This window comes from Anolis sagrei, chromosome 6 (assembly GCF_037176765.1).
Source record: "Anolis sagrei isolate rAnoSag1 chromosome 6, rAnoSag1.mat, whole genome shotgun sequence".
Lineage (NCBI taxonomy): Eukaryota > Metazoa > Chordata > Lepidosauria > Squamata > Dactyloidae > Anolis > Anolis sagrei.
The window spans coordinates 128801075-128820773 of NC_090026.1; the positions used below are offsets into that span (position 1 = coordinate 128801075).

At 44.8% G+C, this 19699-nt stretch overlaps 1 protein-coding gene across 2 annotated transcripts in view; it reads right to left on the reverse strand.

The window, feature by feature from the left end:
• Positions 1–572: 572 nt before the first annotated feature.
• SNAP47 (synaptosome associated protein 47) overlaps positions 573–19699 on the reverse strand; it is a 55902-nt gene continuing 36775 nt past the window's right edge. For both annotated transcript variants that reach the window (XM_067470404.1, XM_067470403.1), the window contains exons 4-5: positions 19214–19350; positions 573–4583 (exon numbers count right to left, since the gene is read on the reverse strand). In XM_067470404.1, the coding sequence (XP_067326505.1) occupies positions 4437–4583; positions 19214–19350 (284 nt within the window). In that variant the 3' untranslated portion in view covers positions 573–4436. The remainder of the gene's footprint in view (positions 4584–19213; positions 19351–19699) is intronic.

Genomic DNA, 19699 nt, shown 5'->3' on the forward strand with positions numbered 1-19699 from the left:
TGGAGAGTGTATAAAACTTACCTATGTATATAGAAAACTGTCAAGGGGGTATCAAAGACTTGCTAACAGGTGCCAGATGGAGAATACAAAAGCCTTGTGTAGGATTCACGAAGAGTTTAGTAAACCAGAAGGTGCATTACATTACAAGCTAGTCTGATGGCTTGGGTTTATCATGAGGTTTGAAATAGGATCCAAAAGTCACCCACCATTAAGGGATGCCTGCTTCTATGGTTGTTGCATTAGCAACTGGCGCGTTCCAAAAACATTTAGTGGATGTCCCACTCGATTGGAATATCTAAATTAGTACAACGAGAATAATTTATGCCCGTACGAAGTTCTGTAAACTAATACACTATCAAGAATGTTTCTAAAAGGCAGAGTCTTATAAAGATCCTATATATGACAGGGCAAAAAATTAGGGAATAAAATCACATTAGGAAAAAAGTTAGCAGATAAAAATGGATTGTATCAGGAATCTAGCATATAAATCAGGTATGGGCAAACTTGGTCCCTCCAGGTGTTTTGGATTTCAACTCCCACAATTCCTAACAGCCTACCGGCTGTTAGGAATTGTGGGGGTTGAAGTCCAAAACACCTGGAGGGACCAAGTTTGCCCATGCCCGATAAAAACGAATTCATCTGTCCCTTTGTGTTTGGCAACGTTCACTCCCAATTCATCAAGTAAAAAACTATAGGCAAACTAAGAGTGGAAAGTAAGGCTACAAGGCACGTAGCTCTCACAGGGAATTTTCTCAGGGGAAGTTGGTAGTTGGCTATCGGAAGTGAACGAGTAGTGCCAGTCGTCAGTAGTTCATCAACTGGTGTTGTGGTGAAGGTTAAATATGAGCAACCTCCTTCTGACCGCAGAGGGAAGCTGATGAGGAAACACAACATAGAAACTATCTGCAGACCCACCAGGAAAATCCAACAAATGCTTCGTTCAGCAAAGGACAAGAGGGATCCTCTCACCTCTGCAGGAGTCTACCGTGTACCATGCAGCTGTGGACAAGTCTACATAGGGACCACCAAACACAGCACCCAAACACGAATCCAGGAACATGAAAGGCACTGCAGACTACTTCAACCAGAGAAGTCAACCATAGCAGAGCACCTGATGAACCAACCTGGAAACAGCATTTTATTTGTGAACACTCTCGGACCACTCTCACAACCACCATGTCAGTCTACACAGAGAAGCCATTGGAATACACAAGCATGTGGACAATTTCAACAGAAAGGAGGAAACCATGAAAATGAACAAAATCTGGCTACCAGTATTAAAAAAACTCTAAAATTACAACAGCACAACAACAGAGAGGAAACAAACAAAGACATCTAATCACCTCTCAACAAAAGTTTGCCCCAGGCTCTGTCAGACTATTATATGCTAATCAAGGTGGTCAGTTGAAACATTCATACCTAGCTCCAGCAGACAAGAGTTCTTTGTCTCACCCTGGTCATTCCACAGATATATAAACCCACTTTCCCTACTTCCAACAGACCTCACTACCTCTGAGGATGCTTGCCACAGATGCAGGCGAAATGTCAGGAGAGAATGCCTCTAGACCATGGCCATATAGCCCGAAAAAACCTACAACAACCCAACCTCCTTCTGTTTCCCTCCAAGTGCTAAGTTTGCACTGCACGAGGGATATCTGGAAAATAAGGTTACATGATTTTTTAAAAAATACAAAAAATGAATGTATTTTAATAAAACTTACTTTTTAAAAAATACAAAAAATGAATGTATTTTAATAAAACTTACATGGATTGTAGCCTAAGTATTACATTATTTTTCCACATCTTCATCATTCAGTTCAATACATTTTGTCATCCGTGGGACGAGTTTTTTGAAGCCTGTGTCATAGAAGTCTCCCGCCACCTTTTTCAGCCATGTCATCAGTCACAATGGACATTTAGAGAGCGTATTACAGTGCAAACTTTGCAGTTATAGGGAAACAGAATGAGGGCGCTCATCTCTAACCTTCACCACAACACCAGTCGATGAGCTACTGCCGACTGGCACTGCTCGTTCGCTTCTGCTGGCTTCCTGATACACAACAGTGACATCAAATTTCCCTGAGTAAATTCCCCGCGGGAGCTATGTGTCTTATAACCCTACTTTCCGGATATGCCTCATACAGCACAAACTTCGCACTTGGAGGAAACAGAACAAGTACTCTAACCTTCACCGTAATGCCAGTAGATGAGCTACTAACGACTGGCACTGCTCATTCACTTCCGCTGGCTTCCTGCTACAAGGCAGTGATAGCAACTTCCCCCAAGAAAATTTCCCGCGAGAGCTACATGCCTTGTAACCTTACTTTCTGGATATCCCTCATTCAGAGTGAATTTTGCACTTGCAGGTAAACGGAATGAGGACGCTCATCTCTAACCTTCACCACAACGCCAGTTGATGAGCTACTGACGACTGGCACTGCTCGTTCATGTCCGCTGGCTTCTCGCTACACTATAGTGATATCAACTTCCCCTGAGAATATTCCCCATGAGAGCTCCATGCCTTGTAACCTTACTTTCCAGATATCCCTCGTACATGAAATGGCTCATACCGATGCATGATTTTGGAACCCCCTTTCATTAAACAATGTTAAAGGTCTATTTGTGGAAACAAACATGAAAAATGTGGAAGGTAAAGTTGGGAGTCCTTTTTGCTGCCCTTCGCCCAGGCAGAGAAAAGCTCTGAACTGTAAACCCAACTTTACTGAAATGTATCATTGCACCACTAGCTCTCATGCAATTGGCTCTACAATTGCAAGCAGCAGAGAATATGCATTACATTAATGCTAAGCCCAAACAGATCAGTGGATTATGCAATTTCTAAGGTGACAGACAGAAACATAAGCTAAACAAGTTGAACTTCCAGCTTCACCCAAGCTCATTCCAAAGGAATCGTTGGACTGAATCCTAGAAAAAGTCAGGATGATAGGTTTTAGCTTCCCAATGTTTCATTAAGCCAAGTGCTTCTAGAGCGAATAGTTCTAAATCTACCAATTCAACCCTAAAAACTCAAAAGAAGTCAAGGTTTAGATGATGCATAGGGTCATGCATGTATTCATACAGAACAATAGTACTGATCCACTATGGCCAACACCACAGAGACTAAAATAATTTGTACACAATCTAAAAAATATTCTATTTCCAGGTTACTGGCAGGAGTTTAAAGCCCAGTCCAACCAAGTCAACGAGCAACTGCTGCCAAGTCGTAAGTCAAGAAAAGGGGGTGAAGACCAACAGAAGGATGGTGGTCTCCCAAATAGTTATTAACAAAGCTTGGAAAAAATAAATGATTTCAGAAGGCAGCTTCTATTATCCTTCCAGCCATCATGCTGGCTAGGGAAGTTGGAGGGCTGTAATACAAAAGAGTAACTTTCCCAAACTCTGCTAAAGTCCTCATGTTCAGAGCTAGTAGAGCTTGAAACAGCCAGAAACAAAAAAGATGCCAAAGAAACATCCAAAAGGTTCTCAAAATTTCAGATCAGGTGGATTTGGGGTCCAAACTTGCTTGGCTTTTCCCAAATGCGTGATCATCGTCTCCCAAAGCAACTACTATACTTCTAACTCAAGAATGGAAAATGTAATGTTGGTAGACAGGAAAAGAGATTTAAAGATGGGCTTAAAGCCAGCTTTAAAAACTGTGGCATAGACACTGAGAACTGGGAAGCCCTGGCCCTTGAGCGCTCTAGCTAGAAGTCAGCTGTGACCAGCAGTGCTGCAGAATTTGAAGAGGCACGAATGGAGGGAGAAAGGGAGAAACGTATCAAGAGGAAGGTGCGTTGAACCAACCAGGACCACCTTCCACCTGGAAATCAATGTCCTCACTGCGGGAGAACATGCGGATCAAAAATAGGTCTCCACAGCCACCTACAGACCCACCGCCCAGACACTACATTTGGAGGACCATCATCCTCGGGCTACGAGGGATCGCCTAAGTAAGAAAGTAATCATATTTATACTGACTATACACCGTTAAGGCCAAAACATGCCAGTCATTCGCTTGATGGCTGAATCGACAAAGACACTATGGACAAAGATGCTGTTGAAGTTATGAAGAGTTCAATCACTCCTACGACAGGTGTATTACAGAAAGGATCCTCAGAAAGTGCTCTCTGCATCACAGGACACACTCTTCTTAGGAAAATAGGAATCTTAGATATACCCCACAGAAATGCAATGTCGCATTCCCCACTCCTCTGGATGTCAAATGACCATCCCGTGTTCAACAGCACCAGCGACGAGCTTTCTTCCATCACCATTTAACAGAGCTTCCCCTTTACTGAGAAAAATAATTCCCATTGTTTACAATGCTCTCCTTGCTCTCACAACCTCAGCCGATGCAAGCAATGGGAGAGACCATAGGTATGGCTTGTGAACCCAACTACAATCACGGCCTGACGCCACCATCTTCCGCGGCAAGACTACGTCAGTTTCTTCATCCTCCGGTTCTGCTTGTCGATGTTCATGGTGGCTCGGTCCGCGGAGGAAGCGATGGTGTCAAGGGCTTCGTCCTGCCTCTCCAGCTCCGTCTCCGTTTCGAAGGCCAGGCTCTTGAGCCGCCGGAGAATCTGCAAAGAGAAGGCAAAGAGATCAGTTTATCCAAACTATATGCTCGGAATCACAGAATCCGCAAGAATCATAGAGTTGGAAGAGACCCCATGGGCCACCTCCTGAAAAGAAGCAGGAAAATCAAATTCAAAGCACCCCCGACAAATGGACATCCAGCCTCTGTTTAAAAGCCTCCAAAGGAGCCTCCACCACACTCCGGAGCAGAGAGTTCCCCTGCTGAACGGCTCTCACAGTCAGGAAGTTCTTCCTCATGTTCAGATGGAATCTCATCTCTTCCTTTCTTCCTTGTCGTTTAAGATTATGATGTTGCTGTTTATTTATACCCTGCAAGAGGACTTGAAGTGGCCCCTGTGGCTCCCCTTCCTCCCTCTCCATTGCCTTCCCTCTGTCTCCCAAGACCCCCTCCCCTTCCCTCCACAACACTCTGGGGCAGAGAGTTCCACTGCTGAACAGCTCTCACAATCAGGAGGTTCTTCCTAATGTTGAGGTGGAATCTCCTTTCTTGTAGTCTGAAGCCATTGTTCCATTGCGTCCTAGTCTCCAGGGCAGCAGAAAACAAGCTTGCTCCCTCCTCTCTATGACTTCCTCTCACATATTTATATCATGTCTTCTATCAGCCTCCTCTTCTGAAGGCTAAACATGCCCAGCTCTTTCAGTCGCTCCTCATAGGGCTTGTTCTCCAGATCCTTGATCATTTTAGTCGCCCTCCTCTGGACACATTCCAGCTTGTCAATACCTCTCTTCAATTGTGGTGCCTAGAATTGGACACAATATTCCAGGTGTGGTCTAACCAAAGCAGAATAGAGGGATAGCATGACTTCCCTAGATCTAGACACTATGCTCCTATTGATGCAGGCCAAAATCTCATTGGCATTTTTTGCCGTTTCATCACATTGTTGGCTCATGTTTAACTTGTTGTCCACGAGGCCTCCAAGATCTTTTTCACACATACTGCTCTCAATCCAGGCATTGTCCCCCATTCTGTATCTTTGCATTTCATTTTTTCCTCCTAAGTGAAAAAAGAGCCATCCAGTGCAACCCAATCAAAACCCTCCAACAGATAGTCATTCAGTCTCTACTGAAAATCCTTGAGAGAAGGAGGCTCCAAGGCAGCAGCATATTCCGCTGTCAAACAGCTTTTGCCATGGCAATGTTCTACCTAATATTTAGGTGGAATGTCTTTTCCTGCAATTTGAATACATTGCTTCATTTAGCAGTAGAAACCAAGCCTGCCCCTTCCTCAAATACTTGACCTCCTTTCTAATATTTAAACATGGCTCTCATGTTCCCACTCAGCCTTCTCATTTCCAAACTAAACATACCTAGCTCCCTCAGGTATACCTCTTAATCGGAATGTTAAGGAAGTCTTATCAGCTACATATTTCAGATTCTTTATTTCCCAAAAAGGAAGAGTCTTTAGGAATCTCTAGGTCCCCCTCCAACACAACTCTATAGCTTACTTACTTACTTAGGTGATACCTAATAGCCTGAGAATGATGGCCCTCCAAGTGTAGTGTCTTGATGGTGGATATGTAGGTGACTATAGCGCTCTATTCTTAACCCCTATGTTCTTCCACAGTGAGGACATCAGTTTCCAGGTAGAAGGCGGTTGGCTTGACGTGCCTTCCTCTTGGCCATCTTTAAATCTCTTTTACTGTCCACCAACGTTACGTTTCCCCTTATTGAGTTAGGAGTATAGTAACTCCTTTGAGTGACGGTGATAAGTCATTTGGTCAACGTGGCCAGTCCAGCAGAATCAATGGCAAAGGACCATCGCTTCAGTGCTGGTGGCCTTTGCTTCTTCCAGCACACTGACATTTGTCTGCCTGTCTTCCCAAGAGATTTGCAGGATTTTTCGGATGAAATGCTGATGAAATCGTTCCAAGAGTTGAGTGTGATGTCTGTAGACAATCCACGTTTCACAGGCATATAGCAGGGTTGGGAGGACAATAGCTTTATAAACAAGCACTTCGGTCTCCCTACTGAAGTCCCAGTCTTCAAACACTCTCTGCTTCATTCGGAAAAAAGCTGGACTTGCAGAGTTCAGACGGTGTTTTGTCTTAGTGTCAACGTTGACTTTTGTGGAGAGGTGGCTGCCAAGGGAATGGAAATGGTCAACGTTTTCTAATGTTATACCATTAAAGTGTATGGCATTGCAGGAGGATTGACTGGTGTCTGCCGGAAGAGAAGTTTGGTTTTCTCAATATTCAATGATAGGCCAAGCTTCTTGTATCCTTCTGCAAAGGTGTTTAGAGTGGCTTGTACGTCTACTTCTGAATGCGCACAGACTACATTATCATCAGCATACTGGAGTTCTATAACACATGTTGTTATGACCTTGGTTTTGGCTTTCAGTCTGCTGAGGTTAAACAGAATGCCATCTGATGGCATTCTGGGACTGGAAGTGTGGTGATTAAATAGTGTTTCATGTATCACTCGTTTCAGTAACTGCCGTTTTGTCAGGAATGCATCCTCTGTGGATACAGGGAATTTTATTGTACACAGGATATGTGCACAAACTCCATTTAATCCTGAACAGAAATTTTTTAAAAATATTTTGCTGTTCTCTCCATATTTATTTAGAAAGAAGTTCTGCTGGGTTCAGTGGGGCTCAACTGCAATTAAGAACAATCAAACCTGAAGAATAAAACCTCTAGTTGCTGACCCTGTATTAAAGAGGTCACTATATTATGATGTCAATTTTGTAATATTTAATGTTGCTTATAAATTTAAATAAATGTACTATCATCTGCATTAGTGCTGTATTTCATTGTGTTGTATTTCATCTGTTCTATCTTCTTCTGGTCACCAGATAAACGAAAGATACTAGGCTCTGCTGTACGACCTTCTGTTTTGCAAGAGCGAAAACAGGGGAAGATGAGTTGAGCTGGATGGACGTGTTTCATCTCCGAACGTCTTGGAAACTCGGCTGGGACTCTGAGGGCAGGCCAAACCTCTGGGCAGAGAGATGGAGAGGGACGGCTATTTTGGTGAGGCAAGACGATGACAAGATGTCTCGTTGCTCAAAGATGCAGTGTCCTGCCTGCCAAGTTCTCCTTTGGATGGAGAATCGAGGGATTATGAGTCAAAAAAATTCAAAATCCCCATTTCCCCGAAGGACATGATAGCATCTGCACGAGGGGGGCTCGCTCCTCAGAATCTGATCATTTATCATTAATCAAAGCGTCTCTGTTGTCCGAACCAATTAAAGAGATTCACCGAGCATCTCCTTTGGCCCCAAAGCAGCGTCACCAAGCTGAAAAACAAACTCTCCTAAGGGCAAAGTTATGTGTTTTCATTCAAAGCCTGTCCCATGATGTTTGATGGGGCTCTTTCACACAAGAGGGTGGTGGCCTCATCTGGCCAGATGTTTTGCATCTCTCCTCAACTACCTTCCTGGTTCTCTGCCAGTTCTTTCATGGTCCGTCCTATTACATTAATTTCTGCACTCCGGATGTTGCTAAACTCTGCTCCTCCTCATTCCTCCCCATTAGCTCTGCTGGCTAGGACTGTGCGGACTTGCAGCTCGACAACGTTGGGAGGGCTGTACAATGTCCACCTGTGTTGGCGGTCATCCACTACACAATGCAACACACTGGACCATCCCATAAAACTTCTCTCCCGTACACACCTGCACAAGCTCACACAGGAAAAAAGGAAGGGTGAGAGGAAGACCTTTGTTGCTACCAACCCAAACTTGGGGGAAAAGGCACAGGATAACCAGGACCTGTGTGATGGCAATGGCAAAGTGGGAATGAAACAACTTTGCTGCATTGTTGTGAGATTCTAAGATAACCAATTATGGGGTTTTGAGGGCTGCAAGTACATCAAACTTGCCCAATGTAACCTAATGAGTCTCCAAAGGTGAGATGGGACCCTGGTCTTGAGTCAGAATCACAGATTTGGAGGAGACCTCAAGGACCATTCAGTCCAGTCCCATTCTGTCATGCAGGATGACACAATCAAAGCACTTCCAACAGATGGCCATCCAAACTCTTTAATACTGGGTCAGAATCCAGAGGTTTTGCACTTCAGGTATGATTGTGTATCATAGAATCACCGATTTGGAGGAGAACCTCAAGGACCATCCAATCCAACCCCATTCTGCCATGCAGGAAGACACAATCAAAACACTTCCAACAGATGGACATCCAAACTCTTTAATACTGGGTCAGAATCCAGAGGTTTTAAACTTCAGGTATGATTGTGAATCATAGTCATAGAATCACCGATTTGGAGGAGAACCTGAAGGACCATCGAGTCCAATCCCGTTCTGCCATGCAGGAAGACACAATCAAAGCACTTCCAACAGATGGCCAACCAAACTCTTTAATACTGGGTCAGAATCCAGAGGTTTTACACTTCAGGTATGATTGTGAATCATAGTGATAGAATCCCCGATTTGGAGGAGAACCTCAAGGACCATCCAGTCCAATCCCAATCTGTCATGCAGGACGACACAACCAAAGTACTTCCAATAGAAGGCCATCCAAACTCTTTAATACTGCGTCAGAAACCAGAGGTTTTACATTTCAAGTATGATTGTGAATCATAGTGATAGAATCACCGATTTGGAGGAGAACCTCAAGGACCATCCAATCCAACCCCGTTCTGCCATGCAGGACGACACAATCAAAGCACTTCCAACAGATGACCATCCAAACTCTTTAATACTGGGTCAGAATCCAGAGGTTTTACACTTCAGGTATGATTGTGAATCATAGTCATAGAATCACCAGTTTGGAGGAGAATCTCAATGACCAGGGGTCCTCAAACTAAGGCCCGGGGGCCGGATGCGGCCCTCCAAGGTCATTTACCCGGCCCTCGCTCAGGGTCAGCCTAAGTCTGAAACAACTTGAAAGCACACAACAATGACAACAATCCTATCTCATGAGCCAAAAGCAGGCCCACACTTCCCATTGAGATACTAATAAGTTTATATTTGTTAAATTGTTCTTCATTTTAATTATTGTATTGTTTTTAAGTGTGTTTTGCACTACAAATAAGATATGTGGTATGCATAGGAATTCATTCATGTTTTTTTCAAATTATAATCCGGCCCTCCAACAGTTTGAGGGCCTGTGACCTGGCCCTCTGTTTAAAAAGTTTGTGGACCCCTGTCAATGACCATCCAATCCAACCCCATTCTGCCATGCAGGAAGACACAATCAAAGCACTTCCAACAGATGGCCATCCAAACTTTGCTTAAAAGCTTCCAGAGAAGGAGACTCCATTAGTCTCCAAAGCAGAATATTTCATTATTAAACAGTTCTTACTATCAGAACGTTCTTTCTAATGTTTAGGTGGAATCTCTTTGTCTGCAATTTGAACGCACTGCTCTGTGTCTTAAGCCTGTAGAGAAGGGTTCTCAACCTGTGGGTCCCCAGATGTTTTGGCCTTCAACTCCCAAAAATCCTAATAGCTGGTAAACTGGCTGGGAGTTCTGGGAATTGTGGGCCAAAACACCCGGGGACCCACAGGTTGAGAACCACTGCTCTAGAGCAGCAGAAGACAAGCTTGTTCCCTCCTCAATGTGGCACCCTTTCAAACATTTAAACATGTCTTTCATGTCCCTCTCAATCTTATTTTCACCCAGCTAAACCTGGTGGCGCAGCAGGTTAAATTGCTGAGTTGCTGAACTTGCTGACCAAAAGGTTGGCGGTTCAAATTCGGGGAGCAGGATGACCTCCCACTGTTAGCCCCAGCTTCTTCCAACCTAGAAGTTCGAAACATGCAAATGGGAATAGATCAATAAGTACCACCTCTGCAGGTAGATAATGGCACTCCATGCAGTCATGCTAGAGATATGACCTTGGAAGCATCTATGGACAACACCAGCTCTTCGGCTTAGAAATTGAGATGAGCACCACCTGACCAGAGTTGGCCATGACTAGACTTAATGTCAAGGGAAACCTTTACCTTTACTTAAACATATCTAGTTTCTTAAGCTGCTCCTCATAGGGTTTGGCTTCCAGAACTTTGGTCATTTTGGCCACCCTTCTCTGTAAACATTCCAGCTTGTCAGTATCCTCCATGAATTGTTTTGTGCAGAAGTGGATGCAATATTCCAGGTAAAATCTGACCCATGCAGAATAAGTGGTACTATGACTACAGTTGATCTGGACATGGTTACTGATGCAGCCTATAATTGCATTAGCTTTCCCCCAATGTTTAAACCACACTGGCTCTTGGAGAAGATGCTAGATGGCAGAGGCATTTCACTTCACTTCACTTCACTTCACTTCACTTTATTTCTTAATTAGTCGCTCTCCACCAAGGTGCTCCGAGCGACTTACAATCTAAAATAGCATTTACACAATATAAAAACATTCAACATAAAAACATTCGACAGTGACTATTTGGCAAATTAGATCTGATTACTTAAATGCACAACCAAACAGCCAAGTCTTGAGCGCCTTTCCAAAACGTTGCAACTCCGACATTGCTCTAATATATGGAGGCAATGAGTTCCACAGAATTGGAGCATAGATCGAAAAAGCTCTACGCCTTGTAGTTTCCAGGTGTACCTCCCTCCCTCGGGCCCGGGATGTAGAGGAGATTTTCCTGGGTGGATCGAGGTGACCACTGATGGAGAAAAGGAATGAGGCGGTCCCTAAGATATAAAGGTCCTTGGCCATTTTGGGCTCTAAATGTCAGGATCAGTATCTTGTAAGAGATCCGATGTTCTATTGGTAGCCAATGCAGTTGTTTCAGAATTGGTGTGATATGGGAACTTACAGATGATCCCGCTAGCAGCCTGGCCGCTGCATTTTGGACCATCCGAATCTTCTGGGTTGTTGTCTTCGGAAGGCCGGCATATAAGGCGTTGCAATAGTCCAACCTCGTGGTGACTGTTGCGTGGATTACTGTTGCCAATGCTTCTACCGAAAGGTAGGATGCCAATTTCCTTGCCTGGCGAAGATGAAAAAAGGCCTGCTTTCTTATGGCAGTGATCTGGGCCTCCATCGTCAGCGATGAGTCCAACACAACCCCAAGGCATTTAACAGTGGCAGATGGAACCAGAGCTTCCTCATCGAAATCAGGCAGAGACTGGATTAATTCTGGCGGCTGGCCGGGCCAGAGGATCTCAGTTTTTGCAGGATTCACTTTGAGTCTGCTCGCTTGCCGCCAACACACCACTGCTTCCAAACACAGCCTAAAATTCTCAGGAATTGCAATTGTCCCAGGTTCGAGACGCAAGAGTAGCTGGGTATCATCTGCATACTGGTAGCACTCTATGCCAAAGCTCCGCACCATTCCAGCAAGTGGCCGGACGTAAATGTTAAATAGCAGAGGCGAGAAGATTGCACCCTGGGGAACTCACTCCACACCAAAGACAAGAGCTCTCCGAGCTTTGGCCTAACCACTCCACCCTCTGTCTCTGGTCCCGGAGGAACAAATTGAACCATTTCAGGGCTAAACCTCGTCCACCAGACATAGCCAATCGATGAATCAGCAAGTCATGGTCCACGGTGTTGAATGCAGCTGTGAGGTCCAAGAGTACCAATAGCGCTGATCCGCCTCGGTCTAACTGACGATGAATTTCATCAGTAATAGCTACCAAGACAGTCTCTGTCCCATGACCTGAGAGAAAGCCTGATTGAAAGGAGTCCAAACCCGCAGTCTCATCTAAGAATTGCTGCCCCGCCACTGTCCGTTCAATCACCTTGCCCAAAAATGGAAGGTTTGAAACTGGGCGATGTTACTAGGTATTTCCCCAACCAGCTTTCTCCTCGCAAAGCCAAGGGGACTTTTCCCATCCCAAGTGCCCCCGCACTCCTGATTGCGCCAGCAGGGAGACTGTCAAACCGCTTACGGAACTGTCTGTTCCATGCGTGGCTTGCCACAAGAGCATCCTGGCGCATGTTACCGGGGCCACCAGAGAAACACCAAGGCCCTGGTTACAGGGGAGGTTTGCCGCTCCCAAGTCTCGATGGCCTGCCGATGAGACAGCAGCAGTCCTTTGGCAGAAGACAGCTTCTCCGAGCGGAAACAAGAGCACCCTGGGCGCACGCTGCCAAACCAAGGCTAGCAAACAAGAGCGCTCCCTTCTTTCTCCCACCGCAGGCCTTAAGCTAATATTATCCCATCTCCTCCCGCCTTCCCTGACATTATGTCAGCTCTGGGTAATTGGTAGACAACCACAGAAACTCAATAGGGGCCCCTTCCCTAAATTTGCGGATGAGCTAAGTGAATGCCACCGACGCAACCCCAGAATACCGAGCCTTCGCTGGAAATGTCAAGTCAAAGCTGACATCCTGGCAAAGCTAGACGCCCCTCCAGAGCTAATGATACAGAGGATGGCTGAATGCCGTTTCCAAAATTGCAGATCCAGGAGCTCCTCCGAAGTGTCACAACACAGGCTATCTCTTATCTGGAATTCCAAAATATTCCAGAATCAAAAATTGTCCACATTTTGAGACAATTCAACGTCCAACCCCTTTGTCACATGCACAGAAATATTAAAACATATTCGGTATACATTTTCCTCCAGGCTATGTGTCATACTGTCATATTGAGGAGGGAGATTAGGACACGCGGCAATGAATTCAAGCTACGGGAAGAGATTCCAAGCAAACATTGGGAAAAACTTCCTGAAAGAAGATCTGTTTGTCAGTATTTTTTAACATAGGCTGAATGGTTATCTGTCAGGAGGGTTTCAATTGTGTCTCCATTCCTGACAAAATGGAGTTGAATTGGATGCCCCTTGTGGTCTTTTCCCATTATATGACTTTACATATATAAGTGTATATTTATTACTTATTTATTTATTTACTTCATTTGTATACCGCTTTTCTCAGCCCTTAGGTGACTCAAAGCGGTTAACAATAGCAAAAATTTGATGCTAAACATCATAAAAACAATTAAAAACAATTAAAACAATAACATAATAAACAATATATTAAGCACAAATGAATTTATTGTTCAGTCTTTGATCCCATCTCCAAGATATCTCATGCTATAGATGTAAATATTCCAAAATCCCCAAAAATATGAAATGGAGGACACCTTTGGGCCCAAACTCTTTGGATAAGGGAAACTCAACTTTGATCCCATCTCCAAGATATCACATGCTATATAATAATAATAATAATAATAATAATAATAATAATAATGTTGAAGGATTTAATCGTCAGAATTGTCATGGTGGGCATCCTCAGAGGTTGTGAGGTCTGTTGGAAACTAGGCAAGTGGGATTTAAATCCATGTGGAATAATGTCCAGGGTGGGAGAAAGAACTCTTGTCTGCCTGAAGCAAGAGTGAATGTGGCCAGATGTGGGTGAAACGTCAGGAGAGAATGCTTCTGGAACATGGCCAGTCAGCCCAGAAAACTCACAGCAACCCAATAATAATAATAATAATAATAATAATAATAATAATGCAAGAAGATCGTGCAGACAGGCTACAAGCAGAGGCACACCATTGCTCAGATGATTCATTGGAACTTGTGCCACAAATACCATCTGCCTGCAACAAAGAACTGGTGGGATCACAAAGTGGAAAAAGTTACAGAGAATGAACACGTCAAACTCCTCTGGGACTTCTGAATTCAGACAGACAGAGTTTTGGAACACAAGACTCCTGACCTCACAATCATGTTAAAAGACAAAGTATGGATTGTCGATGTCGCAATCCCAGGTGACAGCAGGATTGCAGAGAAACAACTGGAAAAGCTGGCATGATATGATATAAAGATCGAACTGCAAAGACTCTGGCACAAGCTAGTAAAAGTGGTCCCAGTGGTGATCGGCACACTGGATGCAGTGCTTAAAGACCTTGGCCTGCACTTAAACACAATCGGCGCTGACAAAATCACCGCTTGCCAGCTGCAAAAGGCCACCTTACTGGGATCTGCACGCATTATTCACCGATACGTCACACAGTTCTAGACACTTGGGAAGTGTCCAATGTGTGATTCAATGCAACAGCCAGCAGAGTGATCTTGTCTGCTGTGGACTTGTCTTGTTGTGTTTCAAATAATAATAATAATGGAATCCTAGTATTGTAAGGGACCACAGGGAGCATTCAGTCCAACTCCCTTTGGACAAGCAGAAAAATACTATCAGATCCCTCCTGATCCCTCCTGTTTAAAAGCCTCCAGAGAAGCCTCTACTGGACTCTGAGGCACTGTTGAACAGCTCTTCTGATGGCCAGGATATTCTTCCTCATGTTCAGGTGGAATCTCCTTTTTTCCATGTCATTTATGATGTTGATGTTTATTTATACCCTGCAAGAGGACTCAAAGTGGCCCCTAGGGCTCCCCTCCCTCCCTCTCATTGCCTTCCCTCTGTCTCCCAAGGCCCCCTCCCCTTCCCTCGCTCTCTGACCCGGATGTGTTCTTGGATGTGGAAGATCTCTGTGTAGTGCTGCAGGTAGTCCAGGACAGCGGAGTGATGCAAGAAGGAAGGCAAGGGGGGCTCAAAGGGGAAGTTCTGTGTACAAATCCACACGATCTCTTCGATCATCTGGAGAGGCCCTGCTCGCGCTCGCACTCCCACCTCCTTTGCAGGCGCGATTGGTGGGGACGAGGGAGAGGGCCTTTTCGGTGGTGGCCCCCTGACTCTGGAACTCACTTCCCAAGGACATCAGACATGCCCCAACGCTGGCAGTCTTTAGGAGGAGCCTGAAAACGTGGTTGTTCGAGTGTGCCTTCCCAGAATAAGGAAAACTCTTAGCAATATGTCCTCAAATGCACTTTAACATTGATTTAGGATTGCCTGCGCGCCCTCATCTTTCTTTGAAAACCCTATCCTAGTTATACCCTACCTTGTTCATGCCCAGCATTATTATTTAAATTTTAAATTCTTACATTTGGCCTGGCCACAGGTTTTTAAATGCTTGTATGTTATTGTTATTGTTTATTGTTTACTTTTTATTTTTGTTTATGAGATTTATTTTAGTGTTTTGTATTGATTATTTTGTTATTGCCTTCGTTTTATTGATGTGCTCTGGGCTCGGCCTCATGTAAGCCACACCGAGTCCCTTGGGGAGATGGTAGCGGGGTACAAATAAAGTATTATTATTATTATTATTATAAGAGTAGAGTAGAGACATCAGACTGGCAACAAAGATCCGCCTAGTCAAAGCCATGGTATTCCCTGTAGTAACCTACGGATGTGAGAGCTGGACCTTAGGGAAGGCTGAGCGAAGGAAGAGAGATGCTTTTGAGCTGTGGTGCTGGAGGAAAGTTCTGAGAGTGCCTCGGACTGCGAGAAGATCCAACCAGTCCATCCTCCAGGAAATAAAGCCCAACTGCTCACTGGAGGGAAAGATACTAGAGACAAAGTTGAAGTACTTTGGCCACATCATGAGGAGACAGCAAAGCCTAGAGAAGGGAATGATGCTGGGGAAAGTGGAAGGAAAAAGGAAGAGGGGCCGACCAAGGGCAAGATGGATGGATGGCATCCTTGAAGTGACCGGACTGACCTTGAGGGAGCTGGGGGTGGTGACGGCCGACAGGGAGCTCTGGCGTGGGCTGGTCCAAGAGGTCACGAAGAGTCAGAGACGACTGAACGAATGAACAATTATTATTATTATTATTATTATTATTATTATTATTATTATTATTACTACTACTACTATTAAGTCCGGGAAGGCCATCATCTCCTTGGGCAGGTTGGTCCTGAGGTCCTGGAAATATTCCAAAATCCCCCAAAAATCTGAAATACAGGACACCTTTGGGTCCAAACACTTTAGATAAGGGTTACTCAGCGGACTAACTGTCTGTGGTAGAGTCCCTTCCTTCACACCGCATCTCTTGAGACAGCGTCATGCGGTTCTACCAGAAGGCAATTTCCCTTCTGCGCCCTTACGATCTGTCTCTGCAGCAGTGGGAACAAGGCCAAGGTAATGTTCAGAGCTGTCAACATGTAAAGTGGGGCTCTTGCCACAATGGCTCAATCGACAGCTGCGCATGTGGATGCTAAAACGAGGCAAGGAGGGACAGCACCACTCAGCACTCACCCCAAGTGTCCCCCTGGGCAGCTCTCCTCATTTCCTGGCATCGCATTGCCGCTGGTAAGTTAACACTCTGACCATGAGGGCACTGAACAGGTGGGCAGTTGCTCCTTCAGAGCCATGCACCTTCGACGGGGGGCAAGCCCTCCGTGTCTTTCAGCCACCCGCACATGTTTTCCTGTCCTGACTCCAAAAGCAAACCAAGGAACAAGTTCAGCATTCCTTATCTAGAATTGCTCCAAAATCTGTAATTGTTACATGAGTGGCTAAGACAGAGACACCTCTGCTTTCTGACGGTTCAGTGTACACAAACTTTGTTTCATGCACACGTTTATTTAAAATGTTTATTAAAATGGTCGTCAGGCTGCGTGTATATATGTAACATAAACAAAGTTTGTGTTTAGACTTGGTTCTCTTTACCAGGGTACCTCATGATGTAAAAGGTAAAGGTAGTCCCCTGACATTAAGTCCAGTCATGTCTGACTCTGGGGTGTGGTGCTCATCTCCATTTCTAAGCCGAAGAGCCAGCGTTGTCCGTAGACACCTCCAAGGTCATGTGGCCAGCATGACTGCATGGAGCGCCATTACCTTCCCGCCGGAGCGGTACCTATTGATCTACTCACATTTGCATGTTTTCGAACTGCTAGGTTGGCAGAAGCTAGGGCTGACAGCGGAAGCTCAACCTCATGATGTACATATATGCAAATAAAAGGTAAAGGTTTCCCCTGAAATTAAGTCTAGTTGTGTCCGACTCTCAGTGGTGGTGCTCATCTCCATTTCTAAGTCAAAGAGCCGGCGTTGTCCGTAGACACCTCCAAGGTCAGCATGATTGCATGGAGCACTGTTACCTTCCCGCTGGAGTGGTACCTATTGATATACTCCCATTTGCATGTTTTTGAACTGCTAGGTTGGCAGACGTTGGGGCTAATAGTGGGACCTCACCTCATTCCCCGGATTTAAACCGCTGACCTTTCTGTCAGCAAGTTCAGCAGTTCAGCGGTTTAAAATGGTTCAAAACTAGTTTCGGATGTAGGGGGTACTGATGGTTCAATTCTAAAGTCAATTCCGATTTACACAGAAAAAAAATGTTCAAAACTTTTCAAAACTTCTGAGACTTCTGAATCCTTTTGTTAATAATTTGAAAGTGTTATTTCCTGTTTCATTGGGTGGTCTTTACTTTGAAAGTAGTTGGTTTAATCCAGAAGTGGGGAAAAGTAAGTGGAGGAAATTCCTTCCCTCTCCGGTTTAAAACTGGCTTCTCTGGCTTGACCTGAGGCCAGGGACGAGAATCATAGAGTTGGAAGAGACCTCATGGGCCATCCAGTCCAACCACCTGCCAAGAAGCAGGAATATTACATTCAAATCACCCCTGGCAGATGGCCATCCAGCCTCTGTTTAAAAGCTTCCAAAGAAGGAGCCTCCACCACACTCCAAGGCAGAGAGTTCCACTGCTGAATGGCTCTCACAGTCAGGAAGTTCTTCCTCATGTTCAGGTGGAATCTCCACAGGGAAAAGCTGAATCATTTCCAACTCACTTCATGAGTCGTAACAGAAGTGGTGGAAAAAGCTTCGGAAGGGTAAAGGGAATTCTGGTTTCCTTAAAAACTTCAAAATCGCTTCGAAAAGGCAATTTTTCCAACTTTATTCTGAATTATGAAGATTCCGACGGTACCTAACTATTCCTACTACCTATATTCTAGGTCTAAATATCCAAAAGACACCAGATCTTGGAACTGAAGCAGTGTCAGTTCTGGTTCAAACTTGGATGGGGGACCATCAAGGAGCCCTACTTCAGCTGGAGGCTCTCTTTCAGAGGAAAGAACTGGAAAACCCACCTCTGAGTCTTGTTTGCATAAGAAAGCTCTATGAAATTTGTGGGAAAGGAGACCTGCATGTAGAATCATAGAATCATAGAATCAAAGAGTTGGAAGAGACCTCATGGGCCATCCAGTCCAACCCCATTCTGCCAAGAAGCAGGAATATTGCATTCAAATCACCCCTGACAGATGGCCATCCAACCTCTGTTTAAAAGCTTCCAAAGAAGGAGCCTTCACCACACTCTGGGGCAGAGAGTTCCACTGCTGAACGGCTCTCACAGTCAGGAAGTTCTTCCATATGTTCAGATGGAATCTCCTCTCTTGTAGTTTGAAGCCGTTGTTCCATTGCATCCTAGTCTCCAGGGAAGCAGAAAACAAGCTTGCTCCCTCCTCCCTGTGGCTTCCTCTCACATATTTATACATGGCTATCATATGCCCTCTCAGCCTTCTCTTCTTTAGGCTAAACATGCCCAGCTCCTTAAGCCGCTCCTCATAGGGCTTGTTCTCCAGACCCTTGATCATTTTAGTCGCTCTCCTCTGGACACATTCCAGCTTGTCAATATCTCTCCTGAATTGTGGTGCCCAGAATTGGACACAATATTCCAGGTGTGGTCTAACCAAAGCAGAATAGTAATAGATATCTGTGTTCTATATATTGCTACAAACAGCAATGACACCTATGCGAGTCAGTAAACACACTGGGAAAAAAGGGAGGTATATTTCAGACTGTTCAAGGTAGTTATATCATACACTATCATATGACCCCTTAAGACAAATGTTCAAACAAACGAACAAACAATCCTGTGGGAAAAAAAACCTTTGGTGGAAGAAGAACCTCTGGGCCCTTGGCATACCTGTCTCATTTCCTGAGCTTCAGCCTCCGAAACAACCTGCTCTTGCTTCTGCACCTGGGCCTGCTGGCTGCCTCCTGCACCCCGAGAGGAGGATGGTGTGGGTCCGGCGTGCACCATGCTTCCTATTAGTCCTGTTGCTACAAGAAAAAGAAGAAGATAGCAGGTTGGGATGTGCCACTTTTTAGAATGGAATGGAAAAATATTCAGTGCATTTGAATCAGTTTGGTCTTCAAACACAGCCACACTTCTCCTAGCATTTCTACACCCTCCTGCATGACTCTTATGATCAATATCCAGAGAAGGCACACCACTGAATTGTTCTAGAGGACCTAGAAAATGTTAGGTTTTTTTTTCAAATGTGGGTAAATGAAGTTGTGGTTAACTATATATCAGGTGGTGCAGTGGGTTAAACTGCTGAGCTGCTGAACATGCTGACAGAAAGGTTGGAGGATGAATTCCAAGGAGCAGGTTGAGCTCCCACTGTTA